At 35.5% G+C, this 21,478-nt stretch overlaps 2 protein-coding genes across 7 annotated transcripts; one reads left to right on the forward strand and one right to left on the reverse strand.

The window, feature by feature from the left end:
- Window positions 1-374: 374 nt before the first annotated feature.
- LOC141627559 (uncharacterized) lies at window positions 375-2,939 on the reverse strand. The gene has a single exon (XM_074440798.1). The coding sequence runs from the start codon at window positions 2,937-2,939 to the stop codon at window positions 375-377; it is 2,565 nt and encodes an 854-aa protein (XP_074296899.1).
- An 11,865-nt stretch (window positions 2,940-14,804) lies between these two features.
- LOC141627347 (uncharacterized) lies at window positions 14,805-19,303 on the forward strand. 6 transcript variants are annotated; one of them, XM_074440662.1, is made up of 9 exons: window positions 14,865-15,082; window positions 15,142-15,233; window positions 15,457-16,373; window positions 16,532-16,666; window positions 17,434-17,535; window positions 17,638-17,839; window positions 18,377-18,408; window positions 18,503-18,575; window positions 19,040-19,303. In XM_074440662.1, the coding sequence occupies exons 3-6, from the start codon at window positions 16,281-16,283 to the stop codon at window positions 17,650-17,652; spliced, it is 345 nt and encodes a 114-aa protein (XP_074296763.1). In that variant the 5' UTR covers window positions 14,865-15,082; window positions 15,142-15,233; window positions 15,457-16,280; the 3' UTR covers window positions 17,653-17,839; window positions 18,377-18,408; window positions 18,503-18,575; window positions 19,040-19,303. The 6 variants fall into 6 exon arrangements, with proteins under 6 accessions (XP_074296760.1, XP_074296762.1, XP_074296763.1 ...); XM_074440656.1 differs by lacking the exon at window positions 14,865-15,082 and having other exon boundaries at window positions 15,145-15,233; window positions 15,457-15,506; window positions 16,296-16,373; window positions 19,036-19,303; XM_074440658.1 differs by lacking the exon at window positions 14,865-15,082 and having other exon boundaries at window positions 15,145-15,233; window positions 15,457-15,506; window positions 16,296-16,373; window positions 19,040-19,245.
- The last annotated feature ends 2,175 nt before the right edge of the window (window positions 19,304-21,478 follow it).

Raw genomic sequence — 21,478 nt, forward strand, 5'->3', positions numbered from 1 at the left:
ACCGCGTCTAACAGATTCCTCCGACTGTTCATCAACTTTTGGCACTAAGCTGGAATCTGAACTCTTCTTTGTCGATTATCCTAGTCTTATATATCTTCGTTTATCCTTATAGATAAGTTCTTGTTCCCTTTATGCCTTACTTAATTATCCTTTTGATTTCTCTCATTTCACACATTCTTAAGTCATCACTCTTACAAAATCAAGTGTACCCATACAGGGCCGTCTGGGAGTTATTCGTGGCCCTGTGCGAATTACCAAAACGGGGCCCTAAAATTTATACATCAAGAAAAAAAATTACAAAGAAGAAGTTTTTCCATTCACAGCTCAAAAAATTATTCTCAATTAAATGGAGTCAAGTTCACAATTACAAAACATCACTTCTTAAACATAGAAGCTCTTCTTGCGCTCTTTGAAGCAAAATCATCGATTAGTTCCTCATAACAAAATTTGTCTAAAACTTTATTCTCAATAGCTATCATAGCTAATCCATTTAAGCGGTCTTGTGACATTGTCGAACGCAAATATGACTTCAATAACTTCAACTTTGAAAAACTTCTTTCGGCCGATGCAACGGTGATCGGAGTCGTCAATAAGATCCTATACGCTGTGACTGCATTAGGAAAACACCCGCCAACTTTTTTCATATGATTCAAAATTGCCAGAGGACCCATACATGTATCAGGCATTAATTCTTTAAAAAATTTCAAATCTAAGTACAATGCATTTCCGTCAATATCAGAATTCGCATTGTTTTTTAGTACATTCTCAAGATTAACACAACAAGACTCTAACATTAAATCATCTATTGAATTCAACTTAGTAGTAGAGAACATAAAGCCAAATATACTTTCAAATTCTTCGTATTGTTCGAACCTTGTTTTAAGTGAAGATATTGCTTGATCAATAAGGTATAAAAAATAATTAACTCTAAATGATTCCTCTTCAGATACACGTGATGAATCATCAGGACCCTTATCAAATTGTTTTTTTCTTCGTCTTTCTCGTCTTTTAGGAAAAGAAGGATCAATGTCCATGTCTTTAGCTATATGTTTAGCGGTTTCCATAGCTTTAGAGAAACCGGTATCTCTATACTTTTCAAAAGTTGAAATTAAAGCATTGATTTGTAAAATAGCCACATCAATAAGCATATTTTTCGATTGTAGATTTTTACTAACTTCATTAACAAAGTACAATATTTCATACCAAATGACTATTGACACGACGAACTCAAAACTACCAAGTTCATTCAATGCTAAGGATTTAGCTTGGCTTCTAATAATACCATCATTATCGACATCGGCAATTTCAAGCAAAGCTTCTTGAAATTCCACAAGTTGAAATCTTATAGCTTTTACACTATCAATACGACTTTCCCAACGTGTAGCTGACAACGGTTTAGGAGTTAAACCTGATACATTATCTTTCAAAATATTCCACCTCTTTGTCGAATGGGCAAATATAGTGTATACACGTTGTATGATTGCAAAAAAATCTTTACCTTGACCACATGAATTAGTTATGTCGCATAATGTGAGGTTTAAACTATGACAACCACAAGGTGTATAAAAGGCTCTAGGATTTATGTCCAACAATCTTTTTTGCAATCCTTGATGTTTTCCTTTTATATTAGACCCATTATCATAGCCTTGGCCTCTTATATTATCTATATCAAGATCAAGACATTTTAACTCATTTTGCAAAGCATTAAAAAGTCCTAAACCACTAGTATCATTCACATTCAAAAATCCCAAAAATGACTCTTCTACTTGAAACTCATCTAATAAAGAAGTATCCACATAACGTAATATTATAGACATTTGCTCTTTGTGGCTAATATCAGGCGTACAATCAAGTATCAAAGAAAAGTACTTTGCTTCCTTAATTTTCTTGATGATATCAGATTTAATGTTATGACCGAGCAAGCTTATCAACTCATTTTGGATATTGTGACCAAGATAATGGCAATTAGCATCGCTATTTGTTATGCGACTAACATGTTTTTGAATCACTGGATCAAACTCGGCCACCATCTCAACCAACCCCAAAAAATTTCCATTACTTGCCTGATACAATTTTTCATTAGTGCCACGAAAGGCTAAATTATGTTTTCCGAGGTACTTGACAATTGCAATTATTCTTACCATTACATTTTTCCAGTGTTCCTTCTCTTTATATACATTTTTTTGATTCAACTCGTCAATTGCTTTATTCTTACCTAGTCGTAAACGCAATTCATACCAAATAGTCATGTTCCTAACATGTTCCACACTCGTTTCATGCTCTTTAAGTCTTACACCAAGATGAATCCAATCATTAAAGCCACTGGATACTAATTCGCCTCTACCTTGAGATTTTCGAAATAATTTACAGCAAAAGCAAAACACTTTATCTAGATCTTTTGAATAGACAAGCCATTCTCTATCCCATTTTTCTCCGTTTGGCATAAATCTAGTGTAAAATTTTGACGAAAAGTATCTATTGCCTGAGTTTTTAGGACCCCTATCAATACTTAAATCCCTCATTAGACCTTTAACAGCTAATTCGTCTATTTGTTTAGCATTTAGTTTATCCCAGTTTCTAGGATCATAAATACCTTCTTCAAAATTAGCATCATCAGTATCATTAACCCCTTCTTCAACATTTTCAGAAGATGAATTAACATTTTCCATAGGCACATCCTCAAAATCATTATTTATTCCAGCAAGAAGACCGTCAACACGTAAAGACTCATCATTATTTATTTCGTCAATTAAGGGCACACTAACAGTAACATTATCAATATTTTCATTCTGAGTTTCGTTCAAACAACCACAATTATCAACATCTTTAACAACAAATTTATCAAGAGCACCTTTTTGAGAACGAGTTAGCTCTTCAATTCTCTTTTTTTTCTTACGTTTTTCACAACCCGACTCATGTTTTCTTGTTTTAGGATTCATTCTACTATTATTGTTCAGCAATCAGCAAGGGACAGCAACAAATAATAAGGAATAATAAAATTTTAAAGGCAGTAGAATGACTAAGAAAACACCTAGTACTCCCAATTATGAGACAAAGGCCATGAAACTCATCTTCAACCTTCAATTTTTCATCATTTACTCCCCAGTCCGGCAGACGGCAGTCCCCTGTAAAAAAAAAATGAATAAAAATCATCCCTTTGCCCTTTATAAGTTGTAACCAATATACATGAGACAAAAAAGATATTGAAAACAAAAATAAAACTTTACCTTCATCTTCATGAGAGAAATCACAAAATTATGATTAATAATTGAGAGAAATATTGTGGTAGAAGTAGTGTAGAACACTAGAACTAATTAATTATGGAAATTGGGGGAGGAATTGAGGATTTTAGTCTTTAGATGAATGAAATTTGGGAAAGTTCAACGTCTTTTTTTTGTGATTGACTGATAGACAATAGAAAAATAAGGAAACTGTTGTTTTGGAATATGTGATGAATGATAGAGCAGTGAAGCGTCAAGCGGTGACTTCCTTTCTTTTTTTTTTTTTTTTTTATAAAAAGAAGTTTGGACCGAGATTGGGCTCCAATTTTTTGGGGGCCCTGTACAATTGAACAGGTTGTACCTGTTGATAGCCGGCCCTGTACCCATATTTTTTGTAGTTAGATGCATGCATTTTGCAGTCTGAAGAATGTTCTAACTCCAAAACATACTGTAAGATATTTAATCTTCTATATACATGTTTAATTATTGAAATAAACATACAATAAACAAAATAGCGGAAGCGATAAATAAAGATCGAGAATTAAACCTCCAGCCATTGCTTTTCGGAATTCCTGAACAGCTTTTAAATCCCGAATAAAGAAATAAACCCGTTTCCGTCTTTCCGATAACTCGTCTGTGTACGCACGTCTGACTCTTATTTTTACTCTGATTTCGGTTCCAAACCCTCCTTCTAACTGATTTAGATGGTGTATTGTACTTAAGAGAAAGTTTGATGACCTCATTAATAAGATAATGTGGTGTATTGTACTTAAGAGAGAGTAAGTTTGGTGACCTTATTAATCAGATAATGTGTTGTATTTATACTGATTTTGCCATCAAAAATCACTTGCAAACATGGAGGAGTGAGTGGGGGGTGGTCAATCGTGGAAGTGGGGAGACAAAATAGGGCAATTTTGTTCATGGTTTTGACTCGCGATTAAATGGGCAATAAAATAGGATTTTCATAAAATCTGAAATTAATATTATGGTTAATAATATTTACTGAATTAATTATGAAAATCTAACATTCTCCCACTTGGCCCATTTAAGCAAGAGAAACTTCATGTACGAATCATAGCGACGAATTCTCTAGAGCGATAATTAATCTTCCATGTATTACGATACACTTAGTCTTTCACCACTCACACTTAACTTAATGAATAAACCCATATGTTTACTCTAGGTCAAAACATAATGATGTTTCTCAATAAAATAAATAACCAAAGAATGTACGTACATAATCCAAAATGAGAAAATATCCAACTAAATGAAAAATTTCAATACAATAAATAAATGTATCACATTATGGAACCAAGTCCCATATTCACTACATGACCCTTGAAACCTTTAGGTGGCATGCCTTTAGTCAAGGGATCAGCAATCATTAATTCAGTGCTAATGTGTTCTATGATCACTTTCTTTTCCTGAACACGCTCTTTTATGGCCAAATACTTAATGTCGATGTGCTTACTTCGACTTTCACTTCTATTATTCTTAGCGATAAATACCGCAGCTGAATTATCACAATACATTCTAATTGGCCGATTAATGGAGTCAACGACTCTTAGCCCAGATATGAAACCTTTCAGCCATACACCATGTGAGGTAGCCTCAAAACAAGAAACGAACTCGACCTCCATAGTAGAAGTGGCTGTCAAAATCTGCTTAGTACTCCTCCAGGATACACTGACTCAGTCGCTAGCATAAACACATATCCCGATGTGGATTTTCGTGAATCAATGCAGCCAGTAAAGTCTGAATCGGAGTACCCCACCACTTCAAGACTATCAGTCCGTCTATACTTAAGCATGTAATGTTTGGTACTCTGAAGGTACCTCAACACTTTCTTTGCAGCCTTCCAGTGATCAGAGCCTGGGTTATTCTGATATCTGCCTAATACTCCAACAGCATATGCAATGTCATGTCTGGTACAGACTTGAGCATACATAATGATACCAAGAGCTGAAGCATATGGAACATTTTTCATTTGTTCCCTTTCTAAATCATTCCTATGACACTGGTCTAAACTGAATCGGTCACCTTTCACAATAGGTGCTACACTTGGTGAACAATAATCTTTCATTCTAAACCTTTCAAGCACTTTGTTGATATAGGCCTCCTGAGACAAGCCTAAAATGCCTCGGGATCTATCTCTATGGAACTTAATGCCAATGACGTAAGATGCCTCGCCCATATCTTTCATATCAAAGTTATTTGAAAGAAATTGTTTCACTTCATATAGCAACCCCTTATCGTTGGTTGCTAGTAAAATGTCATCCACGTATAACACAAGGAAACACATCTTACTCCCACCGACCTTAAGGTATATGCATTGGTCCATGATATTTTCTTCAAAACCGAATGAATAAATAACTTCATGGAACTTCTTATACCATTGACGGGTGGCTTGTTTCAAACCGTATATGGATTTATTTATCTTACAAACCAAATGCTCACCATATTTAGAGGAGAATCCTCCAGGTTGTTTCATGTAAACCTCTTCCTCTAAATTGCCATTGAGAAATGCCGTTTTCACATCCATTTGATGTAGCTCGAAGTCAAAATGAGCTACTAATGCCATGACCACTCGAAGAGAATCTTTCTTTAATACAGGAGAGAATGTCTCCGTGTAGTCGATCCCTTCCCTTTGAGTGAACCCTTTAGCAACGAGTCTTCCTTTATGTCTCTCGATGTTGCCAAGTGAGTCTCTTTTAGTCTTAAATACCCACTTACATCCGATGGTTTTTACACCATCAGCCAACTCGACGAGATCCCAAACTCGATTAGACGCCATAAAGTTCATCTCATCTTTCATAGCATCCATCCATAAGTTTGAATCTGTAGAACTTATGGCTTGTGAAAATGACATAGGATCATTATCAGCTCCGACATTGCAATCCGATTCTTGTAGATATACTTCATAGTCGTCAGAAATAGCCGATCTCCTTTCTCGAATAGATCTTCTTAATGGAATTTCTTCAACCTCACGGTGAACTTCTTCCTCATTATGATCCACCCTATTTTGATCGACATTTTGTGGAATTTCTGTATTTGGTTATTGAACCTGCGGTCGAACTTCAGGACCGTGAACAATAACCAACCTGTCACTTAAAACAGAGGGTGAAGCTTCATGTTGATCCTTTTCAGGTTCAACTTCTATAGTACTCCCACTGATTAAGTCATTCTCTAGAAATTTCGCATTTCTAGATTCCACAATCCCGGTACTATGAGACAGACAATATAACCTATAGCCTTTGGACTTTTCGGCATATCCAATGAAATGCCCACTAATAGTCCTTGGGTCTAGTTTCTTTTCTTGTGGATTTTAAATTTTCACCTCAGACGGACATCCCCAAACGCGTATATGTTGCAAACTCGGTTTCCAACCTTTGAATAACTCAAAAGGCGTCTTTGAGACGGCCTTGGTAGGAACCCGATTTAATATATACGTTGCTGTCTTTAGTGCATCAACCCACAAAAATGAAGGAAGTTTAATATTACTTCTCATACTACGCACCATTTCAATTAACGTCTGATTCCTTCGTTCTGCTACACCATTCTGATCCGGAGAACTGGGCATAGTGTATTGGGCAACAATCCCATGCTCTTGAAGAAATTTAGCAAAAGGACCAGGTGCTTGTCCATCCTCAGTATATCTACCATAATACTCACCACCTCTATCTGATCTCACAATTTTAATGTGCTTACCACATTGTTTCTCTACTTCGGCCTTAAACAATTTAAAGGCGTCAAAAGCTTCGTCTTTGGAATGAAGTAAGTAGATGTACATATATCGTGAATAATCATCAATAAAGGTAATAAAGTATTTAGGATCATTAGCATTCATGTCCGGACAACAAATGTCCGTGTGTATCATCTCTAATAGGTCAGAACTCCTCTTAGCACCTTTCTTAGATTTGTTAGTTTGCTTTCCCTTAATGCAACTAACACAAGTATCAAAATCGGTAAAGTCTAAAGTACCAAGTACCCCTTCCTTTACCAATATCTTAACCCTCTCAATGAAGATGCGTCCCAATCTCCGGTGCCATAACATAGAGGACTCCTCATTTATAATACATCTTTTTAAACCAGTATTAACATGCATAGTATTTTGAGCAGTATCATTTTGTAAATAAAGACGATATAAATTATCAGACAAAATATCATAACCAATAACTTTAGAATTTCTGCAAATACCGAAACCAGAATTCGAAAAATTAAAGGTAAATCCAAACGGTACAAGCCTTGAAATTAAAATTAAATTCCGAGCAAAATTCGGAACAAAAAATGTCTTATCCAAAACCAAAACAAAACCACTACTCAAAACTAAAATGCATGTCCCTACGGCCTCCACGTTCAAGCCTATCTGGTTTCTGGAACAGATAGAGCTTTCACTTGCCGCTGGTTTTCGCAGGTTTGTCATACCCTGCAAGGTATTTGAAACATGGATTGTAGTACCAGCATCAATCCACCAAGTATTATGAATAACATTAACCATATTAGATTCATAACAAACAAACGAATGAAATTACCTTTCTTTTTAAGCCAAGCCTTGAACTTTATGCAGTCTTTCTTCATATGTCCCTTCTTTTTATAGAAGAAACATGAAGACTCCTTCTTAATGGTCGGCTTAACAAATATCTTACCATTTCCCTTATCCTTATGGTGACCCTTCTTAGTACTAGATGATTCTTTATTAGTACTAGTAGTTAGGTTCACCTTTTCGCCCTCCTCCAACAATAACCTCCCCTCCTCTTGAACACACATGGTTATTAATTCATTAAGAGACCATTTATTCTTATGTGTATTGTAAGAGATCTTAAAGGGGGCATATTGTGCTGGGAGAGAACACAAAATGAAATGTACCGGGAAAGAGTCAGACATAGTATCTTCCAATACCTTAAGTTGGGCTGCAATATCCCTCATGCGCATGATGAAATCACGCACTCCTTTAATGGCATTGAGCTTCAAAGAAGTAAATTTCATTATTAAGGTGCTCGCCAAAGCCTTATGAGAAGTTTCGAACTGCTCATCTATTGCTTTAAGAAGGTCTCAAACTTTAGTATGCTGCTCGACGGAACCTCGAATACTAGCACACAATTTTATCTTTATGAACATCGTGCAAATATAGTTTAATTTCTCCCACTTTTCACGATGATCTACTTCATCTGGTGTGCTAGTTTCCTTTATCTCAGTCGGTTCATCGTTTTGTATAGCATAATCGAAACGCGTGGATCCTAAATGCAATAGAACCCTCTCTTTCCACACCTAAAATTATCACTAGTTAACTCAGGAACGTTAATTTTGATATCAAAGGAACTTCCAGGTAAACATGCTGCAAATTTTAAATATACATGTTTAGTAACAAAAATTTGAGACTTAACTTTATCACAACTTACAAATGTAAATTATGCTCATATGAATCTAGTGACATAAACTTGCCTGTGGTCTAAAATCTACTCAAATTAGATGCATAAAAATTAAACTTTATGATGAAAGTATCAAATTATATTCATTTCTCAACTCCTGTGGGTATATTAAGAAACTTAATTCAATATAAGATCCTAATTAATCACACAAATATAATAAGATTCCTGTGGGGTAAGTCTCGTCATATTACGTATAATTAATTACAATAAAATGTCTAGTCTCCACATGTGATTTCGAATAAAATTTAATCAATTAGAGATGCTGTGGCTACTCCCTAACTAATAAATTTAAAATCACTTGACATTTACTTAATTTTATATACTAACTTAATGTATATATAATGTTCATCGGCAAAGCATATGAAACATATACGGAATACATAATACACTCCAAAAAGTAAAAGTACAAGTACTCCTATCAGTCTCAAACAAAAACAATACTCTTCATAAATACATGTACCACATAAAAGACAAATGGTCAATTACACAACTCAAAAGAGAAACCATATAGCAAAACCAACATTATCAGTGGGTCACCGTACTAGCAAAACCACACTAGCAAAAAACAATACTCCGTATGTAACTATATGAACATATGCAGTACACATAAAACGAGATGTTTTATAAAGTAGCCTAGGAAAACGTGTATTCATTTTATATGATAAAAGCATCATACATCCATATGAATGCCAGCAAACAAAAAGCAAAAAAAACTATAAAAGACAACTTGTCACAAGGACAATAAAACCAACGACTTTCCATACACCAAAACAGAAGCCAACTTTGTTCTGCAATCTCTTTTTCAAAACAAATCAGACGACATAAAAGGGCAAAAACTTCATCCCCTACCTTCATCATCCTCCATTAAAACAAAAAACCCATAACAGATATGAACACAAAAAAAAAATCCAGATTTTAAAGACAAAGATGGAAACAGATTCTAATCAAGCCAATAAACCGAATGTCAAAAGAAATCCCAGATTCCGATGAAAAAACGAAATTAGCAGATTAATTGTATCAAAGACGGAAAACTGAAGTCGGAAATCAACAAGCAAGACAGAGGCGATATACTCGCTCTGATACCAAATGTAAGATATTTAATCTTCTATATACATGTTTAATTACTGAAATAAACATACAATAAACTAAATAGCGGAAGCGATAAATAAAGATCGAGAATTAAACCTCCAGCCATTGCTTTTCGGAATTCCTGAACAATTTTTAAATCCCGAGTAAAGAAATAAACCCGTTTCCGTCTTTCCGATAACTCGTCTGTGTATGCACGTCTGACTCTTGTTTTTACTTTGATTTCGGTTCCAAACCCTCCTTCTCACTGATTTAAGTGGTGTATTGTACTTAAGATAGAGTAGGTTTGGTGACCTTATTAATCAGATAATGCGTTGTATTTATACTGTTTTTGCCATCAAAAATCAGTTGCAAACATGGAGGAGTGAGTGGTAGGTGGTCAACTGTGGATGTTGGGAGACAAAATATGGCAGTTTTGTTCATGATTTTGACTGCCAGATTACATGGGCCATAAAATAGAATTTTCATAAAAGTAAAATTAATATTATAGTTAATAATATTTTCTGAATTAATTATGAAAATCTAACACATACTTCATTACTTCTCACCTTGCTCCAACTCAGTTACTCTCCGTCTGACATTAGTCTTGTTGAGACAAGGTCCCCAATCATGTTTATAACTATCCATAATCAATCAAGAACAATACACCCGGTCCGGATTCTCTCCATTACTTAAAAAGAAATTGATCTCTATTACTTTTAAACGATCCGGATTAAATCTTAGGACGATCTAATGGTTGTAATTATTTCATAAAAGTAATGTTTTAAAGAATGGAGAGAGAACATATATTAAAATAAGAGTGTATTAGAGAGAAAATGGAGAGAAAGTAATGGATAGGATCCAAATTGCAATACCCCTCCCACCCTTTCCCATTTTTTAAACAAGATATTTTAACCACAAACTTGTTCCAGTAGGTCTAATTTCCCAAAAAAAAAAAAAAAATTTCCTCCTTTTATCTCGTCTTTAATTCATACCACGAGCAATAGAACTTTTCATATAGTCACTACGGTATTACATTCGGTCTCACCACAGAACTTTTCATATAGTTATCAGGGGCGGCCCGTGGAATTTGAAGGCCCTGTTCCAAATATTATATGAAGGCCCCTTATCATAATTGTCTTATATTTTTTTTCCGTCATATAAATGCAAACATAATATTTAAGGCATTTAATACGGAGTATTATAAAATTATTCAAGGAGTATAGCATTACAATTCATTTAGTATATATAACCGAATCAAATTATTCCTCTATTTTTCCATTTAGCTCAATCACGACCTATTTTTGAGAGGTAAAATAATGAAAAATAAGACTAAATAAAAAGGGTGGTGCTCATTCATGGACAAGTTTTACTCTTTTATGGACGTAAATGACTATAATACCCCTTTTATTTTAATGATTTTCGTTTTAATACCATTCTTTCATTCTCTCTTTATCTTCTTCATCTACTCTTTTCTCGCTTTAACTACCACCATCCAACCACCACTAGCCCACTACCCATCAGCCACCATCCACCACCCTTACTGCCGCCTCTCTTGCGTCACCGGCCGGACAACCTCCTCAGCCAATAAAAAAAAATACAAAACATTTAATCAAACAAAAAAAAAAGGAAAAGGAAAAAGGAAAAAATCAAACAAGCAAAGCAACAATATCAAGGTTCATGTACTTTTGACGGATTCGTATTTACACAAAGCTTAATGATTTTTAAATGAATCACTTAGACTCTCGGATATTGAACAAGAACATTATTAAATATACTCGTATACTCTTTCATGATCGTTTCTACCCCAATACCGACAACGGTTTAAACAAACCCTAGTTTAATTAATGTACATTAATTCTTTAATTTGATACTTGTACAATATAATTGATAAAATTAAGAATTAGAATTATTACTCGATACGAGAATTAGCATATCATTGTGTAATTTGACGGATTTGACTATTTTGTGGATTTGATTAGTTTTGTGAGGGAATGAGAGTTTTTTTTTTGTTTCTATGCAAAGGGCATGCTATGGAAAAATAATGAAAAAATGTCCATGAAAGAGTAAAACTCGTACATGAATGAGCAACTACGAATAAAAAAGATGGAGTAATGTAACTGAATTATAGATAGTAAATATTCGTAACAAACCAAGTGCTTGCAGTCTAGTGGTAGACTTGGGTAACCTCAAAGCTTGCAAAGGCAAGAATTGCGAGGTCCCGTGTTCGAACCCACGGATGAGCAATGCATGCGGTTATCTCGGCGGCCCCAATTGGGGTGGTTTACATAGTCCAGGTGGTGACGCTGGATTTCCTGGGCCCGGGGGGATTAAACCCCTCGTCACAAAAAAAAAAAAAAAAAAAAAAAAAAAAAAAAAATTCGTAACAAGTGTCTTATTTTTTGGAAAAAAAAAATTCAGGGTAAATAAATCACTTGTATGAAAATGATAACAACAAATTAAAGTTAAGAAATGGTATTTATAGATAATATTTGCAATTAAGTTAAAATAATTATTACATTTATCATACTATTGTAGTAGAGCTGTTCATGGGTCGTCCCGTCCATTGAACCCGGCCCATCCCGCCCACTAAATAAGCGAGTACGGACAAGTCATTTTAAAAAAATACAAAGGCCCAACCCACTAACCCGTCCCAAACCCACTAATCCGCTTGTCCATGGGCCAAAAATTGAATGTGAGCCCGGCCCAAGTCCGCATTTGATCACCTCTATATTGTAGTAAAAAAATAATAGGAAAGATAATAATGATTAAAATTACCATATTAGTGCAGCGAAAAAAGAGGAAAAAAAAATTGTAAGTCATGGGAATCGAGCATGAGAGCTTCAAAATTCCACCTACACCTTGTATGATAAAGTTTGCTACCACTATTCCTTCATTAGTTTCAATGAAAATTGCTTACATCAAATAACTCTTATTCTTTTCTTTTCTTTAGATGAGGCCCTTCTCCAACTTGGGTCCCGGTTCCAAGGACCGAATTGCACGGCCTCCGGGCCGCCCCTGGTGGTAAAGAATGACCATGATACGTACAATAGAGGAACATTTGATGAGTTGGACCGAGCAACATATATAAGACGAAACACCCATAATATTCATTGAAGTGTTGAAGGAAGGCCAAAGTTGAAATGTTTAATAATGCTGATAATAAGTTAATAACGATGATAATAATAACAATAGTGTTGGTCAGGTCTATCATACATTTGAATTCCAGAATTTGTGTTGTGTGCGACATTAGATCGCACTAGAAGTGTTTTGGACGTGTTTTATAATTCACAAATTCTCATTATAGACGGACACTATCCGTCTATACTGTTAGATTATGAGAAGGGAGATAACTGAATGAGGTGATTTATTATTAATGAAATCGGTTACATATATAGCAGACCGTCTTGGATAACAATCCAAGAATATTCCTAAACTATTCTATAGGATATTATTATGATACTCATAATAATATCTTTCCTAATATCTCAATATATCTATATTCTCTAATACACCCCCTCAGTCAAAACGGTAGGTAACGGACGCTTTGACTGGACCAAAGATAGCTGATGAGACCGTTGTAGATGAGCCAAGTTGATCTTTGTCAACGTTTGAACCGGGTTAGGCCTTGCGCTTGTCTTGATTATGCCATGAGCCACACATAATTAACACTAAGGAAACTAATCGTGCACGAGGTCGAAACAACTCGTAAGACACAAACTAAATTAACGTCAAGGTGCACGAGGGCCGAAGCAAACTCGTGAAACACCGACAACATAAAAGAAAACAAATGGTGCACGAGGGCCGAAGCAAACTCGTGAAACACCGGTACGGTGAGGGCCGAAGCAAATTGATCAACCGTACAAAATAAAATAAAAACACAATGAAACTAAACCATAAACAAAAGCACATATCCAAGAGGCACTTCGATCCTGTCGCGGTAGTGGTTGGCTATGCGGGTCGAAACCGGCGGAGTCAGACCACCCGGCCCGTTAGGCAGGGGTGGTTGCTGGGGCAAACCTGAGACGGACAAGGAGAAGGCAATAACGGGACATGGCGGAGGTTTAGAACGGTGGCTAGCTGTTGTCGAAGCAACATGGCAGAGAAGGTCGCCGTAGCAACAATAGGCAACTGCGGCGGAGCTAACGGCGGCAGCGGCATGGACGGAGGCAACGGCATCATCGACGGAGGCACACAAACTTGAAGCACATAGGAGGATAGAGAAATTTATTATTATTCCTAATATTATAAACTAGGGATGGGGTTTTGGGCTGGGATCTGAGTCGGAAGCGACTAGTTATGGGTGGTGGTTGTGCGATGGCGGCCTGGTTGTGCGGAGGGTTGGCGGCGTTTGGTTTATTGGTATTTAGGTTATGGGGTGGCAGGTGGGTTTGGTCAGGATGGTGATAGGTTGGGCGGAGGTCAAGCGGTGGTTTAGTGGTTTGGCAGCGGCTGATTGGTGAATGTTGAGGGTTGCTTATTTAGTGGGGTCATGGGTGTGGTGAGGTTGACGAAAGGTTTAGGGTATAAAGGGGAATGGTTTGTGCCTTTATTGTTTTATTAAACTACTTTATTGTATTAATTAACTAATACGGAGACGCTTAATTGTTATGCCCGCCGGAGATGGTATAAGACCGCCATCTCCGGCCAGCGGGGTTAAACACGGGGTTATTGCAGGCGGAAGGTTTGGAACGATTTTAGGCTGATACCATGTTAGATTATGAGAAGGGAGATAACTGAATGAGGTGATTTATTATTAATGAAATCGGTTACATATATAGTAGACCGTCTTGGATAACAATCCAAGAATATTCCTAAACTATTCTATAGGATATTATTATGATACCCATAATAATATCTTTCCTAATATCTCAATATATCTATATTCTCTAATATATACGTATAGACGGATACCATTTCCTCTCACAAAATACCCATTTGCCATAAAGTGGGAAGCACATGGGGGGTGCCCCACCTTGTCCTCCCTACCCATTTTATTAGAGGTCTTTATCCGTTTGTTCGCCCCACCCGTCTATACCAAGACCTATTGTTTATAATTAGTGGGATATGATGTTACATAACTCAATTTAGGGACCTCTGTTGATTGGGGAATGGAAATTTTTAAGTAGTACAACTCTTGCTGGCACACATCCCAACTTTTAGAGAAGTGCGAAAAAAAAATCTTATATGTTTGGGTTTCAATACGATAAAGTGATGGGATTATTAAGTGATACTTCCTCTATTCAACTTCACTCTACCTATCTGACTTTTGTACACTATTCACAATTGTGTATTCAATTTCGATTTTCTCTCGATACGTAAGTGGAAATATATTTATGTGGGATTTTGTTTGATTCGTCTTTACGAGTACATTAAAAATATCTAACTTTTATAATTTTTGCAAATACGTAGCTAACGATATTTAGCGCGTAAAACACGCATTGACAAACGTGAAAAAACACGCATTACTGTTCAAGATCGTATGCGTAATTACATCACCTATGCCTCAAATCTTCAGGTATACTCATTTCTCATATCTTTTTAATAAATTTGTGATGTGAATGATCTTTGTTTTCATATGGGTGTTGGTGATTGATGATTATATGCTGTTTCGTGATGTGGGTATACTTTGCCTTTTCCCAAAACTGTTCAATTGATCATTAGCTGCGGTTTCTTGATATGGGTATACTTTGCCTTTTCCCAAAACATATGATCTGATTTCGCCACTCTTTTGAATCCAGATATGCAATTAATACAATCACCGATTTACAATGATTTCGCTGCTTGTATGGTAAGTTTCTGTTTTTGTTTCTTCTTTTTAGCGTGTTAATTTAATTTGGTCTTCCATTTGGTGGTACTGACTAACTGACGAGGTATTGGAGGTCGAAGTTCCAGATGATGGCGCCAATGGTGGTTGAAAGTGGTGGCGTTGTCTATTCTTTTGGTGTTCAAAGCTAATAGTAAATAAGCTAAGTAGTCATTTCACCAACCAGTGAAAACCGGTACCTGTGTGATGAGCTCTTAGTTTATCACCTTCTTCGCATTAAATGAGAGCATGCTTCTAATTCAACGCAATCCTGTTCTACAGAGCTTAAATGTGATTGTGGAGAAGTCACTAATCAGTTTTCACTTAGTTTTATCAAATGTGATTTAGTTATTTATTGCAGTTTGATACCTATACAAATGTGATTTTTCCAAGCGATCTCATAGAGGAGATCGTAGACATACATTTTTGTTTGGCTAACAGACCCACTTGGCACTTGCCATTGAATAACATTGAATCATTAGTAGTCGAGCAATTTACAAAGTTGGAAAGTATTCCCTCTGTCTCATTTGGTATTTCTGTCAAAGATAAACAAATAATTGGGACGGGGGGAGTATATTATTTGTTTTGGGCATGGTCACTCATGAGGAAAATTATGTTTTACGATAACTGGTAGTTGCCAAACCGAAATAGTGAATAATGAATCCTTGTTTCTAGGCAAGGTTCGCTTCTTGGTATATATTTATTTATGGCCAGGGTTCGCTTCTACTGTTATTTGTATGCATACTGTTATTATTTTTAATGTTCTTTCTGCAGCCTTTTACTATAAACATGGAGTCATTTGGAAGAGAGCCATGCCAATTTCCGCTAAATGGCATGGCCCCTATATATCAGGTGATCTGTGTTTTCTTACCCCCAAGTATCTCTTATGCTGTCTTTTATTACAACTTTGCTCAGTGTCTTCCATATTTTACATTGTTGTAGATTAAATTAGCAATATTAGCTTGTTTTAATATCCTAATTCTCAATCTTTTGTTTGTTGGTGACAACAGTCAGTGGACAATTTCTGCTACACCATTAGATTTGGATGGCGACAGCTGAAGGACAGTTTATTGGAAGCTGAATATAATGAGCATGCTGATACAAATGCCAACGGAGCAGCATTTTGTCGTTCGGCTGCCCTTATGGTAAGTTAGCTCTGTCATGTACTCTTAGTTTGATTCCTGCCGTTGTTCGTTCTTAAATGTTCAATACCTTTTTGGGTTTCAGTTTCTGGGTTTCTTTTGTTGATCTAATTGTTGTTTGTATCTTAAGAGCATGACACCTGTGAAAAAAAAAAACACTTAAGTGGAAAGTTTGGTACTCAAATTTCATATTAGCGTTTTAATGCAGTGTCGTCGACCCTTATTTAATACCATGGACCTACGTGTATATTAAGAAGTGAGAGATACTCATGATAATGGCCTAATGGGGGTGTCATTAAGGGCATGCTTTAAGAAATTAGAAGTGCATAATGGGGAGCAATGATTCCAACGTTGAATCCTTAAGAAACAGGGGATACGAAGGAGTATCATGACCAGGTTATATTTCTAGATGTCTTTCTAATTAGCAAATCCTATTAATTTTGCAATCAACGTCTGGGTAGTAGATGAGAATTATGCTTAATGAATAACGCCACTTCATCATAGATTGTTTGTTACTTTATTGATGTATTCGCTCAAGAAAATATGTTGATGGAAATTAATACTAGAAATAATGATAAAATCTGAAGAGGATACACCTTGTTACTCCTGTGATTTACACTTTTCGAGTACACATCTCTCACAGTTGCGTTATTAATTGGAATAGTTGCTATGCAACATCATGTTTTACTGCCTGCATTTTAAAAGTAATTTATGCTGATGTATCATAAGCATAACTAATGTTTTCATCAACCTTTACAAATGACCACAAGGCTGGAGGAAATGAATTAGCACCACGGCCTGCTATGCTGACTTCTCCGCCTCCTCGACTTGCAGATTTTGGATATTCAGCCAACATGTTTGAAAAAGTCAATGTATGTTTATGAATCGAATTGGTCATCGTTTCATATACACGTTTTAGTAATGTAAGCTATTCCTATGATGTTTGTGGTTCATTACATTAACTTTGGTGGCAGAGAGTGGATAACTAGCCCTTTTAGGCTCCAATATTAAATCAGATACTGTGAGAAATATGATGGATAAGGCCAATTTGGGTTCATTTGCGGCTGCTCTTAAAGATAAGGATGTGTGAGTGATGAATGTTGCTTCAGATGATGGACCAAACACACTTAAGGTGTATATGACCGAGGGATGCCTTATTGGAGTTGTCCACAACTGGTAACCATACTAAGTTCTTATCCTATTTTCTCCGGGATTCGGTTCAACTACTTTACTTGCATACACCATCTTTAAAATTATAATCTATTCTATGCATAGAGTTCAGATAATCATTTTGCTATTCCATCATACATCAATATCAAAGACTATTGAATTTTCGGTGCAATGGGATATCCGTTACCTTTTAAAAACTAGAAGTCGATAATTAGACTGTTCAAAACAACAGGGCCTCATCTGCCCCTCACGTGATTTTCAACTACGCTCTACTTTACCTTCTTTGATTCACCTCCACTCATTTTCTCCTTTACCCCTTTCTCTCTGCCCTTCATTTCACTCTTTTTACCACTCATTTTCCATTTTCCCAATTGTCATTTCCGCCTTACCATTTTCCTTTTCAATTGTGATGAAAGAGGGCAGGGTACCACAAGTAGGAGTGTAGTTGCTGCCATGAATTCATTGCTTAGATTTTCGATTTCCTTTCTTGCCCTTGCTCCTTTAGATTTTCGATTTTCATTTTGATTTCATCTGATTTTTTAGGTGCTCCAGTGATTAGGTGATGGTTTTTTTAAGTAAGTTATTTTAAGCTTATTTTTTCAGTTTGATCTTAATTTCTACATTTGTTTTGCACTTTGGTTTGATTGGTTTCGGCGATTCAATTATTAGGTGGTGGTACCATAGTACTCATATCAAATCAAGTAACTCAAGTTATTCTACCTTCATAGTTTGAGTTTGTCAGGTAACACTTCTTCTTATGAGGTACTTTAATTTACTTATTTGAGTAGTTATTGCACATTATTAACCTAATATATCTATACAGTTCACTCTTATAAGCCTTTATGTTGCCAGTTTACTCTTATAAGCCTTTTTGTTGTCAAGTTGTATTTTGGGATGAATTGTTGGGATATACAAAAGGATAAAAACTGGTTAGGGAGTAAATGTTTGAGAAAAAAGTTGAGACAATTATTAAGAGCTGTTTATTGGTCTGGTTTTCGAGTTTTGTTTTGGCCTTTGTTTCTTCAGATTTTCGATTTCTGATTTTCAGTTTGATTTGTTTCGATTCGGCGATCCAGTGATTAGGTGATTGTTTTTTCAAGCCAGTTATTTTTCATTTTCTCACTTATTTTTCAGTTTTAGTTTAGGTTATTCTATTATTAGGTATTAAATGTATACGTAAATGATGTTTGAAGGTTTTGTAGACAGCCTTCCAAGTATTGTGCCGGAGCTCAGGCCAATCAGTATGCAGATGAATGCGAATGTCGTAGAGAAAGCCGTGATAGATGGACCTCTTTCAAAAAGCTTAGGTATCAACTCAGTGAGAGTGACAAAGTAAGCTTTCTTTTTTAGTTTTTACTTTGACTGTTAGTATGTCTAGTACATTGAAAAGAACTTAAGGTTGTTATAGCTTAGGAGATGAGGCTATGCACAGGATTTCCCATTAGAGCATTTGTAATTTAAGGACGACAATTATGATGTGCATAATTTTATGGGCTCACATTTGAATTTATCTTGAACAAGGGATTGCAATTTAGTCCAACTAAGACCAAGTGAGGCATGGAAAAAACACAAATTTTTGTTTCAGACACACTTTTGGTCTTATTTGTCAGACGGATAAAATGTTGCCATTTTTTAGGAAAATGTAATCAATTAATTCACAAAATGTTATGACTAGAGGTGTCATTTTTTACCCTGAAAATGATGTGAACAATAATGGTAACATGTTATTAAAAAATAACAACATTATATTGTAAAATGATGACATGTTACCCGTCTTATTTCAGACCAAAAACAATGGTCTTAAGAAAAACGGACTGTGGAAAAAAAGGGACAAGTATAAGTTAGAATAGAAGAGTTAAATGAAACATGGTTGTTTTATCTAGTGGCGTACTAATGTATATATGTTGAATAGATTTGTACATATTGAAAGGAAAGTAAGTTGATTTCCCATAGAGCATATAAAATTATTACGAGAAATGAAGTTTTATTTAACAAATTGGAGTAGTATTAAGGTTTGCGGCTACTAATAAAAAAGCAATATTGGAGGGAGTACGCAAAGTGAGACCATAAGTGGAAAATGGAAATATGAGTTTAGGGTTGTACCAATCTCAATTTATGACAATCTTAATTATTTTTAATATATAAAAGCTATGGTAAAAAGGACACTCGTGAATTATTTTACTTGAGAGAACATTAGGTTTTCATGTGGTATATGGTTTTGGGTGTGAATTGTTCCTATTTCGAGGGATATTATATTAAGAATCAAGGATTCAATTGTTACTGTGAAGTATAAGAACATGATGCACTAGTTTGGATATCTTGGGTGTTAAATATTTAAAAGTTTGTGCTATTAAAGATCTGTGTGCTAAATTTAGGCTAATCCAAATCCTAATGAGAATTATGAAAGATAAACTCGAACTTGATGTCGTAATGACAACTTATGGTAGAGTACGGGGTCGTTTGGTTGCTACTTAGAAAACATAGGCATTGGAAAATCCCATGATTTTGAAAACGATGGGTTGTTTGGTTACCATAAATTTTACAAAATGTAGGAATTAGAACTTTCCAGGAACTTGCAATGCCTACATGATGTGGGAAGTTGCTTACCTACTCCCCCTTGGTCATTGGAAGTTCCTGTGGAATTTAATTCTTACATAAGCAACCAAACACTTTTCCGAAATTCACCTGAATTGAATGAGGGAACTTAATTCCCATGAATTGCATTGTTCTAGAAAAATTAAAGTTCCTTGATTAACCAAACAACCCTTAGTATGGGGAATTATCCGGGGATTTGGTGGTACAAGAAATATTGTATCCCAGGTGGTACAAGGAAAATTTAAATAATAGTTAATAATATGAGAATTTCAAAAGAGAAAGTAAGATGAGGACTGATGGTTACAACAAAGCTTAGATTAAAACACCAAGGTGTGAAAATTGGGACATGTTTCACAGCGGTAATTTGGGATTTGATCAGAGGTTGGTTACTAAGAGTTAGGGGGTGTTTGGTTCACGCGTGGGTATGGGTTTGGAATCAGGAATCATACCCGGGTGGTATGGGTTTGGAACTTGATTCCTCATACCATGTGTTTGTTTCAATTTTGGGTGGAATGAGATCGAACTTCATGAAAGTTAAAAAAATCTAAAATACAACATTAAAAATATTTATTTTTGATATTAAAAAATCATGAAAATGAAGAGTTGATCAAATAAATGTAAAAAAAATTTCATTTAAAATGTTCTATTTAAGTTTTTTTCATGTTTTTTTCGTTTTTTTACTTGATACTCATGGGTATCAATCTCATACCCATCTCTCCCCTTGGGTATGAGAAACCCATACCTCATGGGTTTGAGGTATGGGTATGAAACCTCTATTTTTGCCAAACAAACACTTGGTATGGGTTTGGCTCATTCCAAACCCATACCTCATATCTTTATGAGTTGAACCAAACACCCCCTTAAAGGAATAAGTTGAGGATTCAAACTATTCTTCCTTAAAAAGGATTTGGTGAAGGATTATATATTTATAAACAAGAATTTCCAAAGGAAATAATGATTGCGGATTAAGAGTGAGTAGATCAAAAGAGGGCTTATATAAAGACACTGTAAAGGTGTAAAGGCTATATCTCAACTCGATCATGGAGTTCA

Source organism: Silene latifolia, chromosome Y (genome assembly GCF_048544455.1).
Source record: "Silene latifolia isolate original U9 population chromosome Y, ASM4854445v1, whole genome shotgun sequence".
In the NCBI taxonomy this organism is placed as follows: Eukaryota; Viridiplantae; Streptophyta; class Magnoliopsida; order Caryophyllales; family Caryophyllaceae; genus Silene; species Silene latifolia.

Bases quoted from the DNA above. Each gene is read 5' to 3' on its own strand.
- LOC141627559 (XM_074440798.1), bottom strand. From the start codon at position 2,939: ATGAATCCTAAAACAAGAAAACATGAGTCGGGTTGTGAAAAACGTAAG.
- LOC141627347 (XM_074440656.1), top strand. From the start codon at position 15,459: ATGCAATTAATACAATCACCGATTTACAATGATTTCGCTGCTTGTATG. The intron at 15,507-16,295 runs GTAAGTTTCTGT...TTCTTTCTGCAG, and splicing joins ATGATTTCGCTGCTTGTATG to CCTTTTACTATAAACATGGA. The intron at 16,374-16,531 runs GTGATCTGTGTT...TGGTGACAACAG, and splicing joins GCATGGCCCCTATATATCAG to TCAGTGGACAATTTCTGCTA.